Source organism: Sceloporus occidentalis, unplaced genomic scaffold, assembly GCF_023333645.1.
Source record: "Sceloporus occidentalis isolate IW3139 unplaced genomic scaffold, rSceOcc1.0.p SCAF_6, whole genome shotgun sequence".
In the NCBI taxonomy this organism is placed as follows: Eukaryota; Metazoa; Chordata; class Lepidosauria; order Squamata; family Phrynosomatidae; genus Sceloporus; species Sceloporus occidentalis.
The window spans coordinates 128,158,649-128,177,162 of NW_028316986.1; the positions used below are offsets into that span (position 1 = coordinate 128,158,649).

An 18,514-nucleotide genomic window follows, 5' to 3' on the forward strand; every position below is an offset into this window, starting at 1 on the left:
TGCCATTTCCTTAATTAATACAATATTGGCTAATTAAATGAAACCATTCCCCAGGCTTATTCAAGACACTGAGCAGAAAGTGAACCTTACTTCTGTCTTCATAATAGCTGGTGCATGTAATCTCTCTTTTCCCTTTGCATGAATAATTGCTTGCGTACTTCACTATCTGTCACTTTAAATAATCAAGGTTAATTGGGAGCTTTCTATGAAATTCCACATCTTCCTAAAGTCATTCAATACAGTTAGATGACAATGTGCAATTTGTAAGGGTCTCAAGCCTTAGACTTCAACAGAGTAGCAAACTCAGCTATACAGAATCATATTCAAGTTGTAATTCCCTACACAGGAGTCCTCCAGATCGATTCATCTCCTATCTTCTCCAGCCAGCACAGACTCTGGGGATGTTCATTTTGATTCGAAGTAGAAAATTCAAATGAAATGCTGTTCAGTGAACAATGGTATAGAAGAGTATTTAGAAAGGTGTTTATAGATTTAGCTCTACATTGATATGTCCAGCTCAGTTTTTTAAAAAAACTTCTGTCATTGTTTTCTGCTGAACTAAAATGTATTGTCTTTCAAAGCTGAATGCTCTCCAATTTGTATTTCCTTGATTATAAATGTTTGAAGGCATACATTGCCAATAAAAACCAGAATTGAGAAGACTGGTTTCATTCCTCCCCCTCCCCCCCCCCCCACACAACAGGTGAATGCTGACTACCGCTAATGGCAAAATTGTCAGAATAAGCTAATGAATGTTGGCAGTATTCCTTCTGATATGTACAATAATATGTACTTGAACAGTTGTGGATGACCTAGGATCCTTAACAGAGACTATTCTGTGACTGTTATTTCCAACTCTAATGAAGCATACTATGAAGACTATGTTTCCGTCAGAATTTTGTAACTTCATACTTTAAAAAGACAAGAGAAGACTGGTTGGTTCATTTGGCAGCTTACTTTCCCCTGCCCCAAGGAATTGAAATCAGCAATTATGCTGATGCTTGTGCTGCCTTATGAGTTAAGGAAAAAATACAAAATGCAAAGTTTGTTTAGTACCATTCAGCACATTTGCTATCACCTAATACTTATTATTGGCATTCCACTATTACTTAGAGGTACTGTTTAAGATTTCACTTCTATTGGTTTCAAAATAATCCTTAATACTGAGGCATGATGACCCATCTGTCTCACATATTTTCATAGGAATGTGAGACATGTAGCAGAATGTGTAAATCTATACCATTTTATTTTACCTTCAAAAATTAATCTACTGTCCATATGTAAATCAATATGCTGCTCTTCTACACTTCTAGTAGGCAGTCAATCAACATGACACAGCCTATTATAGGGCTCACTGCAGAATATTTCAGGAAGGCTAAGTAGGATGTTAGGAAAGTGGACCTCCACTTGAGCAATAAGGTTTTTTCTTTTCTTCTACTCTGGAGGGTTGGGGGAGCCCTTTCAAGAAATCAGGGACATGCACATGGGAATGAGGGACAACTTTTTTTTCCTCTAGAAGTGTCTGTTTTGCTAACAGAATGACACCCTCAGGTACAACTTAGTGAGTGCTATCTAGGACCAATCTTAGGAAAATTTTAGGTCTATAGGATGGAATTCTACCAAGGAAAACATTCTACTGATTTCTGAAGAGATAATAATAATAATAATAATAAATTTTATTTATACCCCGCCTTTCCAAAAAAATGATCAAGGCGGCTTACAAATGTTAAAAACAGTTACAATAGGATTTACAATACAAATTAAATTACAATATAAAAGTTAAAACATTACTACAAAGAATAGGAACAGGAGTCAAAAAAATACACATATCAGGGTACAAACAATCAATCACAAATATTTCGGAGTCAAAGGAAGAAAACAAGGGCAGAGAAAAATCAATTAAACTAAAGAGGGAAGGCCAATCTAAATAAGTATGTTTTTAAATTCTTCTTAAAAGAATCTAATGAGGCGGCAGAGCGAAGCTCTAAGGGGAGCTTATTCCAGGAAGATGGGGCCAGGAAGATGACAGATGATATCAGCTATCATAAGTCTGTTCTCAAAAGTGAGGGACTTTTCTGGATAAGAGGGAGAAATCAACACAAACAACTCTTTTTCATTTACCCCTACCTGCATAGGAATCACATTTTATCTTATCCACGGTATTAAGATGCTTATCCAGGTATCCACATTCCAATGTAGAGAAAAACTAACAATAGCCCTAAGCATATTTGCTTACCTGAAGCTCAGCCTCATTCATTCCATTTGAATGTACTTAGTGTGCTTATCACATCTTAAAGTTTCACTCTTACAAACACAGGACTACAGAGGCTGGCTGGTTGTCTATCATGCCCAACACAGGCAACTCTAACTGGCAGTGCTTCAAGCAGGATCCTTTCTTAGAGATCCCTGGTATTCCCTGTTGATATCCCATCAAAGAACTAAGTCACCCTGCTTTGCTTTTGAAATCTGGGGAAATTCAGATGGTGTGGTGGCTCATGATCTTATGTTGGCTCATGTGAAAACAATGTGATGGTGTATGATTCTGCAGTACGTATTTGGGGGAAAATCCTATTCATTTGAGTATGATTTATTCCTACGCATACATTGTTAGGATCATGATGCAGGGCACACAGAACCAAATAAATAAAACTGTACTGATAACTCCACTCAGTTTTCAAGCCCAGGGATGGGTTCTTTTTGGATATGTAACTTAAGAAAATGAGGAAGTATCAGTGGCAGCACAACATAACTGCAGATGATTACAAGCTCATTCCAAATGTAGACGCCTGTGAGTGGACAGGAAATGGAAACAGTGCTCTTAGATACCTCGGGTGGAAACATCTTTTAATAGAGAAGTTTAATTAAATGCTCCTCAGATTAGAAACCTTAGTTAGCTTCTTCAGCTTCATTAGACTCATGACAACACACTTCAGAAAATGTGTTGAACTCACACAGAGTACATACAGCTAAAGAAGACTTCCATGCCTCTATACTCCTTGCCTAATTGTAGCATTCTGGAACGTCTTTACCACACTTCCAGTATTTGATTTAGAAAAGTGGGGAAGGAAAATAATGAAATACTGTACCTGTTTTGTCAGTGACGGCCATAGAATAAGAGACAGGAAAAAGGAGGATTACAAGCCAAAGCTGAATTATGCAAGATCTGGTAGCCTTCATCTCCTCTCGGACACATGTGAACAAATGTCCCAAAATCTGAAATAAATATTAAAAAGATTCATGAGTAAAAACACTGATACAATCATTAGGCAACATGCCTGTTGTAGCTGTGTGACAATGTGCAACAATGTATTCCTATTAGGAGTTAGGCATCAATGTTTAAATTACCAGGAGCTGTGCCATGCCAAAGAATCATTGAAAAACCACTGCCACAGCAAGGACACCTTTTTGCCAGCACTAAAAGGAGCGGCCTTTTGCCATTCTTTTTAGCACTGGCAAAGTGCCGGATCGGAGCCACAGCATGCAGTTGTCACAGCCCCAATCCGGAGAGGAAAGGCGTGGTCTGTTTTGCCCTTAGATACTTGAAAAGCCCAAAGGACATGAAGCCCTCATCAACCCGGTTGAACATTGGGAAGCTCCGCACATAGCTGCAGCATGAACAACACACCATCCTCTAATAAGTCCACAGTTCCTCAAGCCAGAACAATGATGAAAGCAGCATATCAGACATGAGGTTTGGAGAGACCCAGAAATTGTAGTCAAAAGATCTGTCCCTTTGAGTGGGAGAAAGAGTGGAGACTGAGAATGTTAGTATGATCCAAGAGGCCTCAGCTGAGCTTGTTGGAGCAAGTTGCTCACATGAAGCTTTCTCAAGTGGTGCAACATCTGTCCTCTCTTGTGTCCTGTCAAATCCTGTTACTGACCTATAGATAACATCTCTCTCCCTACTAAACAACTGATTTATGTCACAGCCAAATAATATAAAATCTATATATTTACAAGCAATCTAAATCAGGGAGGGGGTGAAAGCAGTGGCACTCCATATTGTTAAACTCCAGTTTTCATCAACCGTAGACATCCTGGCCAATGGTGAATAATATGGAGGGAATAATATTCCACTAACATCTAGTAATTTAAAGATACTCCGCCCTGATCAAAATTATCCTTTCACATATATACTGACATATTGTTGAACTCCAGTTTTCATCCACCGTAGACATCCTGGCCAATGGTGAATCATATGGAGGGAATAATATTCCACCAACATCTAGTAAATTAAAGATACTCTGCCCTGATCAAAATTATTTTTTCACATATATACTGACAGGCATCTCATTATAAATACATCCAGCAAGATACGCATGAGAAAAAAGAACATAAAAGATAGGGGTGGAGGGGAATGAAGCATTAACAACTGGTTAAATAATTTTCCACTACAATTACAACCAAATGTTTGTATACTGTCCAAGAATATCCTGATGACCATTCCCTTTCATTGAAAGATTTGATCACTAATCCTTGATCCATTCCTCTGCATAGCAAAGAATGAAAGATTTAAATATTATTTTTTAAAAAATATGTTTTACTATAACTGCTTTGCAGATGATTGTTAGTTCTTATCCCTTCAAATCATATAATAATATTTATTTATTTATTTATTTATTTATTTATATTCCCTGCTTCTCCCAGGTGGATCGAGGCGAGATTACAATCCAATAAAATACATATAAACACATCAGTAGAATACTAAAGCAACAGTACTTCAATTAAAAACTAACCCTATCATAACATAATGAAAACAATAAATTTATCCAGTAGTCAAAGAGATGGAAACAATATCTCTTATACAGTCGGCCCTTCTTATACACAGATTTTTTATACACGGATTCAAGCATACACGGTTTGAAAATGTTCCAAAAAAGTATAAATTTACCTTGATGTTCCATTTTTTATTAGGGACACCATTTTGCTCTGTCATTATACTTAATGGGACTTGAGCATACACGGATTTTGTTATACACGGGGGATCTTGGAACCAAACCCCAGCGTATAACAAGGATCCACTGTAGAAGGTCAGGTGGATAAGCTCACTGGAAGAGATCCATCTTAATTGCCTTCTTCAATCCCTCCAAGGAGGTAATGAGACAGATCTCTTCTGGAAGACCATTCCACAATTTTGGAGCAGCTATAGTGAAAGCTCATTGGGAAGTCGATACAAGTCTGGTTGTTTGTTGTTCTAACAAATGCTTCCCAGTAGTTCTGAGAGTGCAGGGCGGATTGTGTAGGGAGAGGCGTTCCTGCAAATAATTCAGGCCCAAGCCATGTAGGTCTTTAAAGGTAATAATCAACACCTTGTACTGCGCCCGGAAGCTGATCAGCAGGCAGTGAAGAGATTTTAAAACAGTGTTATGTGGTCAAACCTGGAAGAACCAGTGACCAATCTGGCTGCCATATTTTGAATCAATTGAAGCTTCCGAACTTGGTACAAGGGTAGCCCCATGCAGAGCGCATTGCAGAAATCAAGACGAGAGATTACCAGTCCGTGTACCACTGCTTCAAGGTCCTTTCGGTTCAGGTAGGATGCAGTTGGCATATCAACCGAAGTTGATACTAAGCACTCCTGGTCGTCGCATCTACTTGAGATGACAACTGTAGGGACGAGTCCAAGAGTACTCACAAACTGCGGACTTGGTCCTTTAGGGGAAGTGGGACCCCGTCTAGGACAGGTTGACAAATTTCCTTCTCTGGACTTGGAGTTCCTATCGCGAGTACCTCTGTTTTCTCTGGATTCAGCTTGAGTTTGTTTTCCCTCATCCAGCCCATTACCAACTCAACACAGGCATCCAGGGGGAGATTCCATCCTTAGTCACTGCAGCAGTCAGAGACTGCTTTTGGATGTTTCACAAAGATTCTGTTTTTCCTCTCTGAAAGAGCAATATAGCAGGATATAGGTGCCATGTTGTCAAATGCCTGGTATGAACATTTTTAAAATAAGCTTTTAAAATATACAGTGTGTGCGCGCACACATGCATACACATTTCTAAGAGATAGTAGTGATAGTCGGTTTCAACATACTGTAAAATGGAAAGAAGTGAAGCGAGATGAAAGAATAGAACTGCAGACTAAAAGGTTAATTTTAGCATTAGCTTTCATGGACATCAGTCCATGTCTTCAGATGAACTGACACAGTTGGCAATACAACCACAGGTATGTTGGATTTGCAAAGCTGGAGTTGCAATTTTTGCAACTCTACTATATCTGTGGCTATGTACTGTCAACTCTGTCAGTGCAGCTGCATATGCAAAAGTTCATTTTCAAGTAAATGAGTTAGTCTCAAAGCAGCTGGATCCCTGCATTTCCTACTGTCCCCTCCTTTCCATAACTTACATAAATTTTATATTATGTATCCTTACAGTAGTTGCTAATTGAAATGATCTATGACTGACACCAATACAACTGACTGGAACTGATCTTTACTTTTCCTGCCCCCTATCCCCAACTACCACTTCTTCAGAAAGAGAGCTACAGCAGAAAGAGTCATCAGTCAAATACAATTTATATCATTTATCAGTGTGTCATAAATAAGAAAGAGTGAGAGTTAAGAAGCTAATTTTAAACTTACAAGGAGTCTGTGAAAAGTGCTCTACTTTTTTGAGATTGATGAATAACAGGTTTTCAAGCAGCTGTGCTAAGGTCACAAATATTAGTCAAAAAGCCACTCAGTGATAAATTGTTAGTAATAGCTGATTTACTTACTTTTTTGTTTTAGCTTTTGAGACTTTAAGTTGCACTAGATACACTCATTGTCAGCAGAATGACTGAGGCAGTCATCATATTATACTGAGATGTATCATTTCTATATCTAGACTTTTAAAAGAAGAACAACCTTTTATGTCTCTCAAAATATGCAGATAAGTGAGACAGACTATTCCCTTCTGGACTGCATATATTAAAGAGGTTTAATATACCCAACAAAGTATCTTTGTTCTCAGTGATTTCTTCTGAATGTATAAAGAACAGAGAAGCACAACTTTAGTGAAACTTCGTAATATTTAAAAATAAAATATTTTCCTAATAAGGATGATATAACACCATAAATCTTAAAATGGCCTTAGTGGGGGAGGAATACACTGCTGCTATTTCTGATCCATTCATGCCATCTGCATTTGTGTTCTCATTAATTCATACGGTCAACAGTAATAAGAGACTTTTGTTTCCTCTAATTTTGGAGTATTGAATAACTACAGATGAACAAGAGTACAAGTAAGAAAAAAGAAAAGAAAAAGATAATGCTTGAGTCCTGCTAGAATAAGAGGATTTTAACAGCGCATGCCTTAGTTTCATTGCTTTTCTTTGGACAGGCTTAATACTTTGGAAAACATTTTACACACAGAACACAAATCACACTTTTGTCATTCTTGTACACTATAAGGACAGTCTTCTATGTGAAGGGCTGTTTACAGGACACTCTATTTCAGACCATCCTCTATCTGAAGGCATGACAAAACCAGTCTCTTCTTTCCATGCTTCTTCAACATGTCAGGCCAGGAAACATGACCAGATATAACCAGGACATCAATAGGTACTAAAATATGCATTAATGTGCAACCAAGGCTAATGTTTTTCTCTTCTTCTCCCATGGCGCATCCTTCTACCAGTTTCATGCAACACTAATTTAAAGAAGGGATGACAACTCATAGACCTGTTACAGACTGCCAAAATAAAGCTGCTTCGGGTCTCTTTGGCAGTATGCTGTTTAAATGATGGATGGGTCCAAAGCCACACTCCATTCCTAAGCACTGGAGTGCAGCTTTGGTGCAGCTTCTGGATTCTTAGGATGCATGCATCATTTAAACAGCATACCTCCAAAGAGACCTGAAGCAGCTTTATTTTGGCAGTCTGTAACAACACGCTGCGGCCTCAATCCGGCTGTTTGCTGGTGCAAAAAGAAATGGCAGAAAGCTCCTATAGTGTGCAGCGAATAAATGCCCCATGCCACCAGCAAGCCGCCGCAAAGGGGCCATCTGTTTTGTCCCTTAGTCAGTGTAGCCAAGATGGAGTCCCAAATATCTGGATCACAGGTTCCCACTACATCTCAACCTAGAGAGTGCACAATCAGGTAATCTCTGACAACTGAATGGCCAGTCTGGCTTCCCACCCTCTCTATAGAAGTTCCCACTCTCCACAAAAAGTCCATTGCTTGGATTTGGAGTAGCTGATGAAGATTCAAGACTAGTGTCTTCCACGCTGTAGTGTCCCACCTGCATACTTCTGTAGTCACTTTGGATTAAGATTCTCAGTACATGCAATCTTTATTAGTTAATTTCATGTTTTGATTCATTTAAGAACAACTGATTATTTTGATCTTCACTGTGCTTCATTCATGACTAAATATACTCACTTGGAAACTGGAGCTGAGTTAGTTCTTTCGCAAGCCTAAGATTTGCTTTACCCAACCTGTTTAGATCACATATTACATCCTACCACACGTCCTAGGACATTGAAGAACGTTTTGGAAAGGGGGCTGATCCTTCACTGTAGGTACATGCCTGGATTTTCACATTTTCAGGCTCAGATTTATCCATTTCATACACATGGAAGCAGCTCTCCCTCTGAAACAGGCAGCAAAAGAGATCTTGGAGCAAATCCTATCTCTCATGGTTGGAAATGCACATTTGTCACAGAAATTATGTCATACTCAATTCTGTTTTGAAGATAACAGAACTATTAAGAAAGGGCAGAAAAAGACCTGAAGTTCAGCATCAAAGATTAGCAGCTAGACTGAGGACTTTACCACATGAGACTAAAAGTGGAATTTTAACAGGATAAAAGCATCTTGGACAGGTACTTTTCATACGAAGTCATTGCTACTGTCTTGCATTCCATTCATTACTATAGTGCACCTTTTCATTGACACGCAAAACTTGTCAGCAGGCTATCAATGTCATTGCTATTACCTTACTACCTTACTACTTACTACTACCTGTAATATCTCCCTTTCATGGATTTCCTGCTTCTCAGGCGGTCATGTGGTGCAAATGTGTATGATTCTGCTTCTCTCTCCTCTCTCTCTTGCAGTGATCACATTGCCAACAGCTTCCAGAAGCTGGCTACTATGTGCAGATTCACACAGTAACTGGCTTTGGGAAGTAGTTGGCAGCTGGGATCACTCGTCCCCGCTTCCTCCCAAAGGCAGCATTTGGCAATTTGGAAAACTGATCACATGGCCATGGATCACCAAAGAGCTATTGTGGGGAAAACTGTGATAAGAAATTATGCCAGACTGCTATGCTTCCATTCTTAAACTAGTGTGACTGTGGCAGGATAGCAGGCTGGTATAATAAAGTCCTGAGTATTAAAACAGGGCACAGTCTCTCGAATCATGAGGAGATGTACTATTCACTTTCTATTGAAACTGCGGTATTTCTTTTGAACTCCATGTGCATATGCATTTTGCAAAGAGCTATCCTCCTTTGCCTTCTTTTTTAGTGTTAGCATTTCCTCTTTTTCAGCGCTCCATAAGTGCCACCCCAACTTCAGTACAAATGTAAATGTGAACAATTAAGTACTAGAAATGTAATTCTTTGCTAATTTTGTTCTCAGTTGAAGCAGCAGTAATTTCCTACTATGAGAAGGTCTTCAAAAACTGCATGATTTTTAATGTTTGGGGCTTATTCTGTGGAAAAATAGCATTTTCTGTGCAGAAAATACTATTTCTTGGGAAAACAAACCCTGTGGGAACTTTGCTCAGAATAAGTCCTGCACTACAAAAATTCTCTTTTATCTAGGATTCTCCTTGACAGGGTGTCCTGACACTTGAGAAATAGGCTTTTCATCCATTTTAAAAAAAATTAAAAATATTCTTTCCATCCCTACTAAACACAAGGAATGGAAAAAAGCCATTTTCAGTCAAACATACATTCTAGCCAAAGTATTACATGGGCATTGCAGGGGAAATACAGATGTAGAAATACAGATGTGGAAAGGACAACATAAATAAATAAATAGAAGATGACTTAAACTTCTTTCCATTTTTTTATTTCAATTTCTGTTGAAGTACAAGAACTAAATCTGCTATAATTTTAGCCAGATGACTGAATTTGTACAGAGGAAGACCTTGCTCTAACTTTCTCTATAGCTATCTTAGAAGAAGATGAGTGTTTATGTGTTATGCCCTCACTGTGTTTGGTTTTGCTAAATAGTGTATGATTTAATAATGCAATAAAACATCACTTTTGAAAGGTTTTATTGGGATCCATTCCAGAGGGCCAAAGAGGGCACATAAGACACAGAGAAGAACTGTGGTTGGTTGCTTCACTTTTATTTACGCAAGTAAGTAGGGCTCTGTTTAGTTGCCAACCCACTGGAGAAGAGTTTGGTGATGATTTAGAAATAGCAGATATACAAAATATTAAATATGCCCTGCCCAATTCTACTGCTGTGAGCAAACTGACAGCCACTTCTGGCTATATATCAGGTTTTTTGTGTGTGAGAGACTTTTTAACATGTTGGGAGATCAATTAAATTCTCCAAACACAATCTTTAGCTTAGACTCAGGATACAATCAATCTGTTTTTGAAACCTTTTGAATCTGCAAATCTTAGTTTTCTGTGCTAATTTGCATCAGATAATTAGATCTTTCTTTTTTTAAAAAAAGAAATTTGAAGTAGAAATATTATAAAGCATTGGTTCTCTTTTTCCTCTCCTCACTCTCCCTCTCTGCATGCATAGTTTTACACACTATGGATGGCAAAGAAATTGTGTCATTTCCCTTTTAGAGAAAACTCCCCCACTTTTGTACTTTCTAACCAATATACAAGATGAAATTCATTTATTCTTCAAAACTCATACATTTTCCAATGGTCTTCTCCAATTAAAAAATGTGTGCAAAGAAACATATCATAGAAAAAAACCCACAAAATTGGGGATATTGGTGAAAGCAGCATTCAGCATCAATTGTATTAGGCAAGCTGCTTCCCAAAATGTGTACATTATACACATTGTTCAGGATTTCAGATGAAAAATTCACAAAATTCAGGATGAACTGAATTTAGGATGAACGAAATTTAGGGACAGAAAAAGGAAAAACTGTGAAAAACTGAAAATTTCCACATATACACATTCCAAACTAGAATTACATTTTCATTATCTTAGTGCCTTGGTTAACATCATCTTCTTCAACTTCCAATGTACTGTAGTCCTCAGGAAATTAACCAGGATTTGAATCCCTGCTTGGCCATGAAAACCAAATGAGTGACCTTGGGCAAGTTACACTCTCTTGGCAAAAGCAAACCCTCTCTGATTAAAGCTTGCCAAGAAAACCCCATAATACATTTGCCATTGGGTCATCATAGCTGGAAACCAGTTCAAGGTACACAACAACAACAAATTGGTTCAATCCATCCACGTCAACAATGCAGGCAGAACCCAACACTGTACTTCCACTGATGGAACTGCTTCGGCAAGCAAAACTATGGTCTCTTGTATGTCCTTACCACACACTCTGGATCATTAAGAAATACTCTGGAGCATTGGGGAATCCTCTAGAGCATTTCTGAGGTGGGATAGAGGGCTGTGGCAAGGAAGCAGCTCCTGTCACACATACACATGTCTTGTAGCATGACATTGGATTCAAGCCCTAGGCTCAAGTAAACTTTAATTTTTCAGCACTGCTAACCTTTTGCAGATATTGGCAGGACTGGCAAAGGAATGCTAAAGCCGCTGACAACACTGAGTTGTATGTAAATATTTGCATATTGGAAGGAGAGGAAAGTGGAAATCCAATCTGTGTTCAAAATTAACTTCTCAGAGTTGAAAATGACAGTAAAATCTGTCCACTACTTTGCCTGGGAAAACTACCTGCAAGAGATTATTACCTTTATTAGTTTAAGAGATTGAGCAAAGTTTATTTGTATGATTTAATTGTTTGACCATATTTTTATTTGTGTAGACTAATTTGCTATTTTTAAAGGAAACCAAAATAAAAGTAAGTATATAAACTGCACTGATTGGCATCTGGGTGGGAAGGAGGTATATATTAAAATGATGGTCTATTCACCACCCAAGAGAGCTATATGGTCCTCCATATCGATAGACTGTCCACTGGTTTAACCATCCACAGTTTGAAAATATTCCAAAAAGAAATAAACTCCAAAAAGTAAAGCTTGACTTTTCCCTTTAATATAAGGAACACAATTTTTTATGCCATTATATTTAATAAGATCTGATCATCCACGGATTTGGATATCCATGGTGGGGGGGGGGGGGGTCCCTGGAAACAAACCCAAAAGGATACCAAGGGCCCACTGTACATATAACTCACAGTGCACTGGCCACTGGATACTTATTTCTAACACTGAAAATTCCAAAATTTATATTTGATCCATAGTTATGGAATACAGCCCCAATATTTCTCCCCCCCCCCCCAGTGGAATCAGTTGTGTGTTCAATTACTTGAGAGAGAGAGAAGAAAGCAAATCTGCCTATGCACAGAGGTATTCTTTGGCGGGGATGTCACCTTTTCCCCAGGCTGGAGAATGAATGTGCATTCAGCAGCTGCATATCAAGTAATAGCTCATGTCAGCAGGTAAAGCTTTTCATATTACCACATCTCTGGGTAGGGAAGTCAAGAAGCTCACCTGCTGAATTTCTTCTTCAGTGTCCTTCTCCACCCCACTTTTAATTAAAGGAATTGCGCAGTGGACTGGAGTGGGGCAGGAAGCAATCTAGTAACCCTGTTCTTGAGGGTTACTTGTCATTTTTGAAGCCTGCTATTGGAAAGAAATTTCAAAGCTCTGCTCTGACGGGTTCAAAAGAAATGCATGATGTGTATCTACTGCCTTAGCTGGTCTGGAATCTGCAGGCAGGTGCTTGATGATTTCCCGCCTTCCTTTTATGTCTAGCCCAGCATCACGCTCCAACACATGTCACTGTTTGCTCCTCTTTGAGTGCCCTTTCCTCCTCCCCTCCAGGCTCTCAGGCACCCAATGACCAAAGTTGGATAGGAAAAATGCTCTACCAGCCAGCCTCTCTCTCTCTTTACAACCCTTGTGCCAGCATTGGCATTCATTTCACAATTGCATGCAAAGAGGGAGGATCTCGTTTATGTACTTGACCACCTCCCCAGGGCGCTCAGAAGAGCCACAGAGTCTAGCAAGTTAGAAGTTGGATGGCCAGTCCTAAACAAAGCTAATTTAGGTTGATAATTTCCATCAAGTTGACTGAATCTGTCAAGCCGTAAAGTAACGGGGCTATAGTTAGGATGGGCCATGTGCCTCCTTCCACCACACCCTTCTCTTCCTTCCTTTCACACGCATCCTGGTAAGGACCTTTATTTGTGCTATACCACAGTCTTCACAAGAACCTCATCCATTCCAAAGCCACTTTATATACATAGTCCAGACCTATATCACATCCACATGAATAACAATCTCTACTCAGAAACATTTGCCCTGGGAAGAAGAAGAAAGAATTACCTCAGAGTTGGTGACATGACCTACTCTGAGTGTACAAATGAGAGAAATTCTCAACTTCCTCTGGTCTACACAGGTTGCAGGCTGAGGCAGAAAAGAGGTAGCAGAATGTGGAGCTAGATGAAATGTCTGTTTTCAAACTACAAGGGCAGGGAGGTCTCATGTTTTAACAATGTTCTATGTTTAACATCCGCCCACACCCTGCAAAATATTCATTGCATATAAACAACTGGAAAATGAGAAACTCTTGTTATGCTGGGCTAGAAATTCTCCCTGATGTGCTAATTTTTTTTTTCATTTTTAGAGAAGTCATCCAGAAAAGACAATCCTCATGTGAAGTAATAAAGTCCACATTATCCCTATATACTTTGTTTTATAGCAGGTTACTAAGAATAAATCTAGGTAGGAGAGCCAGTGTGGCATAGTGGTTTGAGTGTTGGAGACCAGGGTTCAATTCCCCTCAGCCATGAAAGCCACTTAGGCAAGTCATGTGCTCTCAGCCTCAGAGGAAGGCAATGGCAGACCTCCTCTGAACAAAACCTGCGAACAAAACCCCATGAAAGGTTTGCCTGAGAGTCACCATAAGTTGGAACTGACTTGTAGGCATACCACCACCACCACAACAACAACAAATGTAGGCAAAGTCTTAAATGTGTAAATATGCGCCAACAGAAAGTGTGACTGAGTCAGCTGAATAAGATTGCTGTGATCCTTCAGTGTGTGTAATATTTTGGCTGGCCCAGTCCTGTTCTTTAATAGCAGCCTGACTATTGCTCTGCCATTTCTTTCCATGATAGAAAGTTTTTACCTACTAAATATCCGTGTGTCAGGCTGTTGCTAAAGACCTGTAAAGAGATAGCAAAGCTAACAAAAAAAGATGGCAACCCTATTTGCAGGTCATGTGAGAGCCCATAGCTAGTGCAGCTTGTTGTGGTTGCTGATCTGCTTACAAATCGTATAGGACTTTGGCATTTCTATTTTAAGCCTTTCACATCCTGATTAGCAACACCCAACACCTTTTCCATTGGGAAACTGCATCCTGTAATGCTCTCACCAGAGGCATTTGAATGTTACAAAGTAACCCTACGGTCAAAATGCAGGAGGGCTGCAGTCATGCAAGGTATACCATTTGAAGGAACATAATGGAGCTATGGATTAAGAATCCTCTTGAAATGTACAATTCACATGTTTGTATTTAGCCATAGCGGGAAGGAAACAAAACACAGGCTCATGCTGTAGGAAAATGCAAAGGGGTTATACCACTGACAAAACCTCTCCGGTTGCTGGAACCTTGAAGAGGCCAATTCCTCATCCTGGAAAAGGCTTTGAGGGTGGACGAAATGGTTATAATGGGAAAGGGAAGAAAAGGACATACTTGAGGATATCAGCTAGCACAACAGTGGATTTACGCCCCCCTAAGTCTATGTCCAAAACCATATTTATTTAAAACCTAAGCCACTTTTGAGAAAATGCCTGAAAACATAAGAAGGAAGACAATGCAGGAAGAGAAGGGGGCTAATGCTTCTTACCTCTTCTCCTATTGGGTCTGATATATCCTTGCAATTAATAGAGGCAGACAGTAAAATGAGAAGAAACTTGGCTAGAGCAGGTGTGGGCTATTACACTGGATAAGGGGCCAATATTCTGCTTCTGAGATCCTGCAACTACACAAAACTGTGCCAAACAACAATGGCATAAAATGTGGCCAAAGTTCACTTCTAGTTTTGAAAAACAGGTGGGATTTTTGTGCTTATGCTAAACACAATTCTGGGTCACTCCAGGATATGGAATTCACCTTCTGTCTGTATGTCATTTTCAAAAAGAGTAGACCAGGTTCTCTGGAAGGATTGAGGGCCACAAAAACAGTCTTTAAGCATTGTATGAAGTCTCAGGCCACACTTAGCTCATTCTTGGATAAGAGTCATGATACCATCAAAAGAGCATATACAATGGAGTCTTCAGATAGGCTTGCACCTTGCAAATGCTGGCGAGAGAAACACTATCACAAGGGCACTCACTTTTCTTTTTTCTACTACTTCTCCTACTGGCCAAACAAGAAATTGACCAACATTCACTTCACCAACAGTTGACACCCATTAGCTTTAACCACTTCACACACTACCCACAAGAGAGAAATGTTTAGATGGCCATTTTAGAAGTTCTGAGATGTGGTAGAAAGTAAAACTGTGATGAAGCCACACCTTAAAATATTCTTAGTCAAGTCGTCTAACACATCTTATTTTTCTTTAAAAAGAATCCAACCAGACATCAGCAACTTCAAAGAATTTTAATTGTGTTTAAAAATCTCTCTTGTTGCACGTTAATGTGACTTTCAAAACCCATTAAATTTGGTTAGAATATGTATGTGATTATGCACAACTGCAATATAACAAAACATATAAGCATTCAGAAAAAATATAGATGTGGAAATAATTTCCACTCAGAATTAACCTAAACAAGGCATTTAATGGCACATGCGTTCTGAGTGTGTTTGTCATTCATTTACAAGAGGTAAAACACTTTGTTGCTTAGGTGTGTACCTGGAAGGGGAAATCATTCTCTCGGCCCAAAAGATACGAACTCCATTTAAAATATCCCTGACAGCAAAGGGAGAAGCAAAGAAGAGGGTGTTTTTATTTTTAATCTTAGAACACAGCAGCACTATAGTCTCTTATGGAAACCCCAACCCTTTAGAATTTAAGCATCCCAATAAGACTTTCTTTTCTTTCCCTCTGTACCCATACCTATTATTCACATACACATTTCAAGGTAATGGCCTCTATCTGGATAGAGCAACACACACATCAACACTCACTCAGGAATATTTCATTTTGTATATTTAAACCCTGAACAAAAACTATTCACAAGCTTCCTTTTCACTGTTATCAATCTGTACATGTCTAACCTTGATTGCATAAAGAACAAAAGATTGCTTTAAAGCTAGTGGATTCATACAAACATGTACCTGTTCTCCAATCCTGACACTAAAAATGCTGTACAGCAGAATAAGCACAGAACGCCTTCTATCTATACATCAGCATACAATCGATAGCACAATTTATAGAGGGCTCAGTTAACACTAAGAAACACAGGGGGAAAAACCCGATCAAGCAGCAGACCACATCATACTTGTGGGATAGACTGGGTGTAGATCACTGGATGACAAAAATAAAAAAGAGACAGGCTCTTACCTTCAATTTTTATTTATTAAGTTCCCCCAGAAGCACAGCAAATGCCTGTACAAATCTGCTGTAGTTGCTGAGGAGTTGCTGGAGTCTCTTAAGAGAGGGAGAAGGGGATGCAGCTCTGTCCTTATTAGTCTCACACAGCATGGCCCTCCCACTCAGCAAGCAGAATACAACTGTAAGACAGGGCAGCCCCCAGTTTTGGCACTCTTTTTTTCTTTTTTGTGAAAAAAACATATGCTAATAGGTTGCAAATCTGGTAATAATATTAAAAGGGTTAGGTATGGATTGTCTAAAGCTGTGTCACAGATAAGAGTGCCTGAGTTTGACTGCATGAATGAAAGGGTGTCTGGTTTCAACGTGCTGACTCTGAAGTACAGTACATGATACTAGCACAACAGCAGGGGAGCAGATTCTCTCATCTCCCCCCTCCCCAACAACACACAGACACCCTACCCTGCGTGTTAAACGTAGCCACATCTCATTAATTTTATATACTTTATCATACATTTAAAATCAACCAACCATGGGAATGCACTTATTTATGGCACAGATGCTGCGGAGAACAGTGGATAGCTGGTATTTGGCTTGCCTTTTTAAAGCTCATCACATAGAGCCAGGGTGTTCTTACCCTGCAACATCAGCTGTCTGTGATAAAATTGTGTGACACTCAGCCTTCCTGCTAATTCTCCCTTGAATATGCTAAACTGCACTGTCTGGCTGGTTTGCTTGGGCCCTCAAGAGTGATCTCGTGACAGCTTCCAGTGTTGCCTTTGCACATTTAACTACAGGATAAAAGAAGAGCAAGGAAAATAAAAAGAGTGCAACACATACTTTGGAAGAAGAGAGGGCAAAATCTTCGTGCACATCATTTATATGTATTTAAATAATAGTTTATGTCAGGTCCCACACTGCGCTCCACTTTCACCCAAGGAAAATGATACACAGCAGGTTCAGTTCAGTGTGCCATAGTAGCGGGAATGTTGGACTATGACTGGACACCAGGGTTCAATTCTTTGCTTGGCCATGAAACCCATTGGGTGAGCTTGGGCAAGTCATACTCTTGCAGCCTCAGGAGAAGACAATGGGAAATCTCTTCTGAATACTGTATATGCTCTTCTATACGTCAGCTTCATGTATAAGTTGAGGACAGATTTTGTGGCCAAAATTATGGGTTTTGATATGACCCATGGATAGGTTGAGGATAAAACTTAGGGGCATGAAACAAAGGATCTAAAAGATGAAGCAAGGAGAAATTATGCCAAAGAACTTACAAAATTCCAGCAGACATTAACTGTTTGTGCTCACACTAAAGGCTAGATGGATGAGAGAATAGAAGGGTGTCAGTGCTTCCAGGACAGATTGCACTCTTTACTTTCACCAGCAGATGGTTGCTTTTTAAACAAGAGTTAAAGTACAGTACCTACATTAACCCTTGGATAAGTCAACTCAGTTTTTTCAGTCAATTTTTGACTAAAATTTCTAGACTTATACATGAGTATATACAGTAAATCTTGCCAAGAAAACCCCATGATAAGTTCTTGAAGGCTTGAAGGCACATAACAATAACAAGGTTCAAGCCAGTACATTTTTAAAACTTATTTCTACAGCAGTGGTGGCTGGTAGCACAGTGTATGTGAGATGTTGCCTCTGTTATGGGTTCTAGTCCAAACTTTAAAGGAGCTATCAAGAGTGCTGACTGTAATGTAGGAGTTGGGTTCAGAGGTTAGACAGCTCCCTTAAAGTTTGTACTGCAACTCAGAGCAGATTCACACTTCCTAGACATGGCTGCCACTGCTCCAAGCAGTGTGAATTTGTGGAATTCAGTGTCACAATATGCAGTGACAGTCGTTACTGCAGACAGCTTTAAAGAAGGATTAAATGAAGTTATGGAAAATA

The 18,514-nt window shown here is 39.3% G+C and overlaps 1 protein-coding gene across 1 annotated transcript in view; it reads right to left on the bottom strand.

Moving 5' to 3' along the window:
* Positions 1-16,648, bottom strand: part of COL19A1 (collagen type XIX alpha 1 chain) — a 294,427-nt gene extending 277,779 nt beyond the window's left edge. Inside the window, exons 1-2 of the mRNA XM_089530985.1 lie at positions 16,622-16,648; positions 3,087-3,213 (exon numbers count right to left, since the gene is read on the bottom strand). Of these exons, the coding sequence (XP_089387111.1) occupies positions 3,087-3,177 (91 nt within the window). The 5' untranslated portion in view covers positions 3,178-3,213; positions 16,622-16,648. The remainder of the gene's footprint in view (positions 1-3,086; positions 3,214-16,621) is intronic.
* Between the last annotated feature and the right edge of the window lie 1,866 nt (positions 16,649-18,514).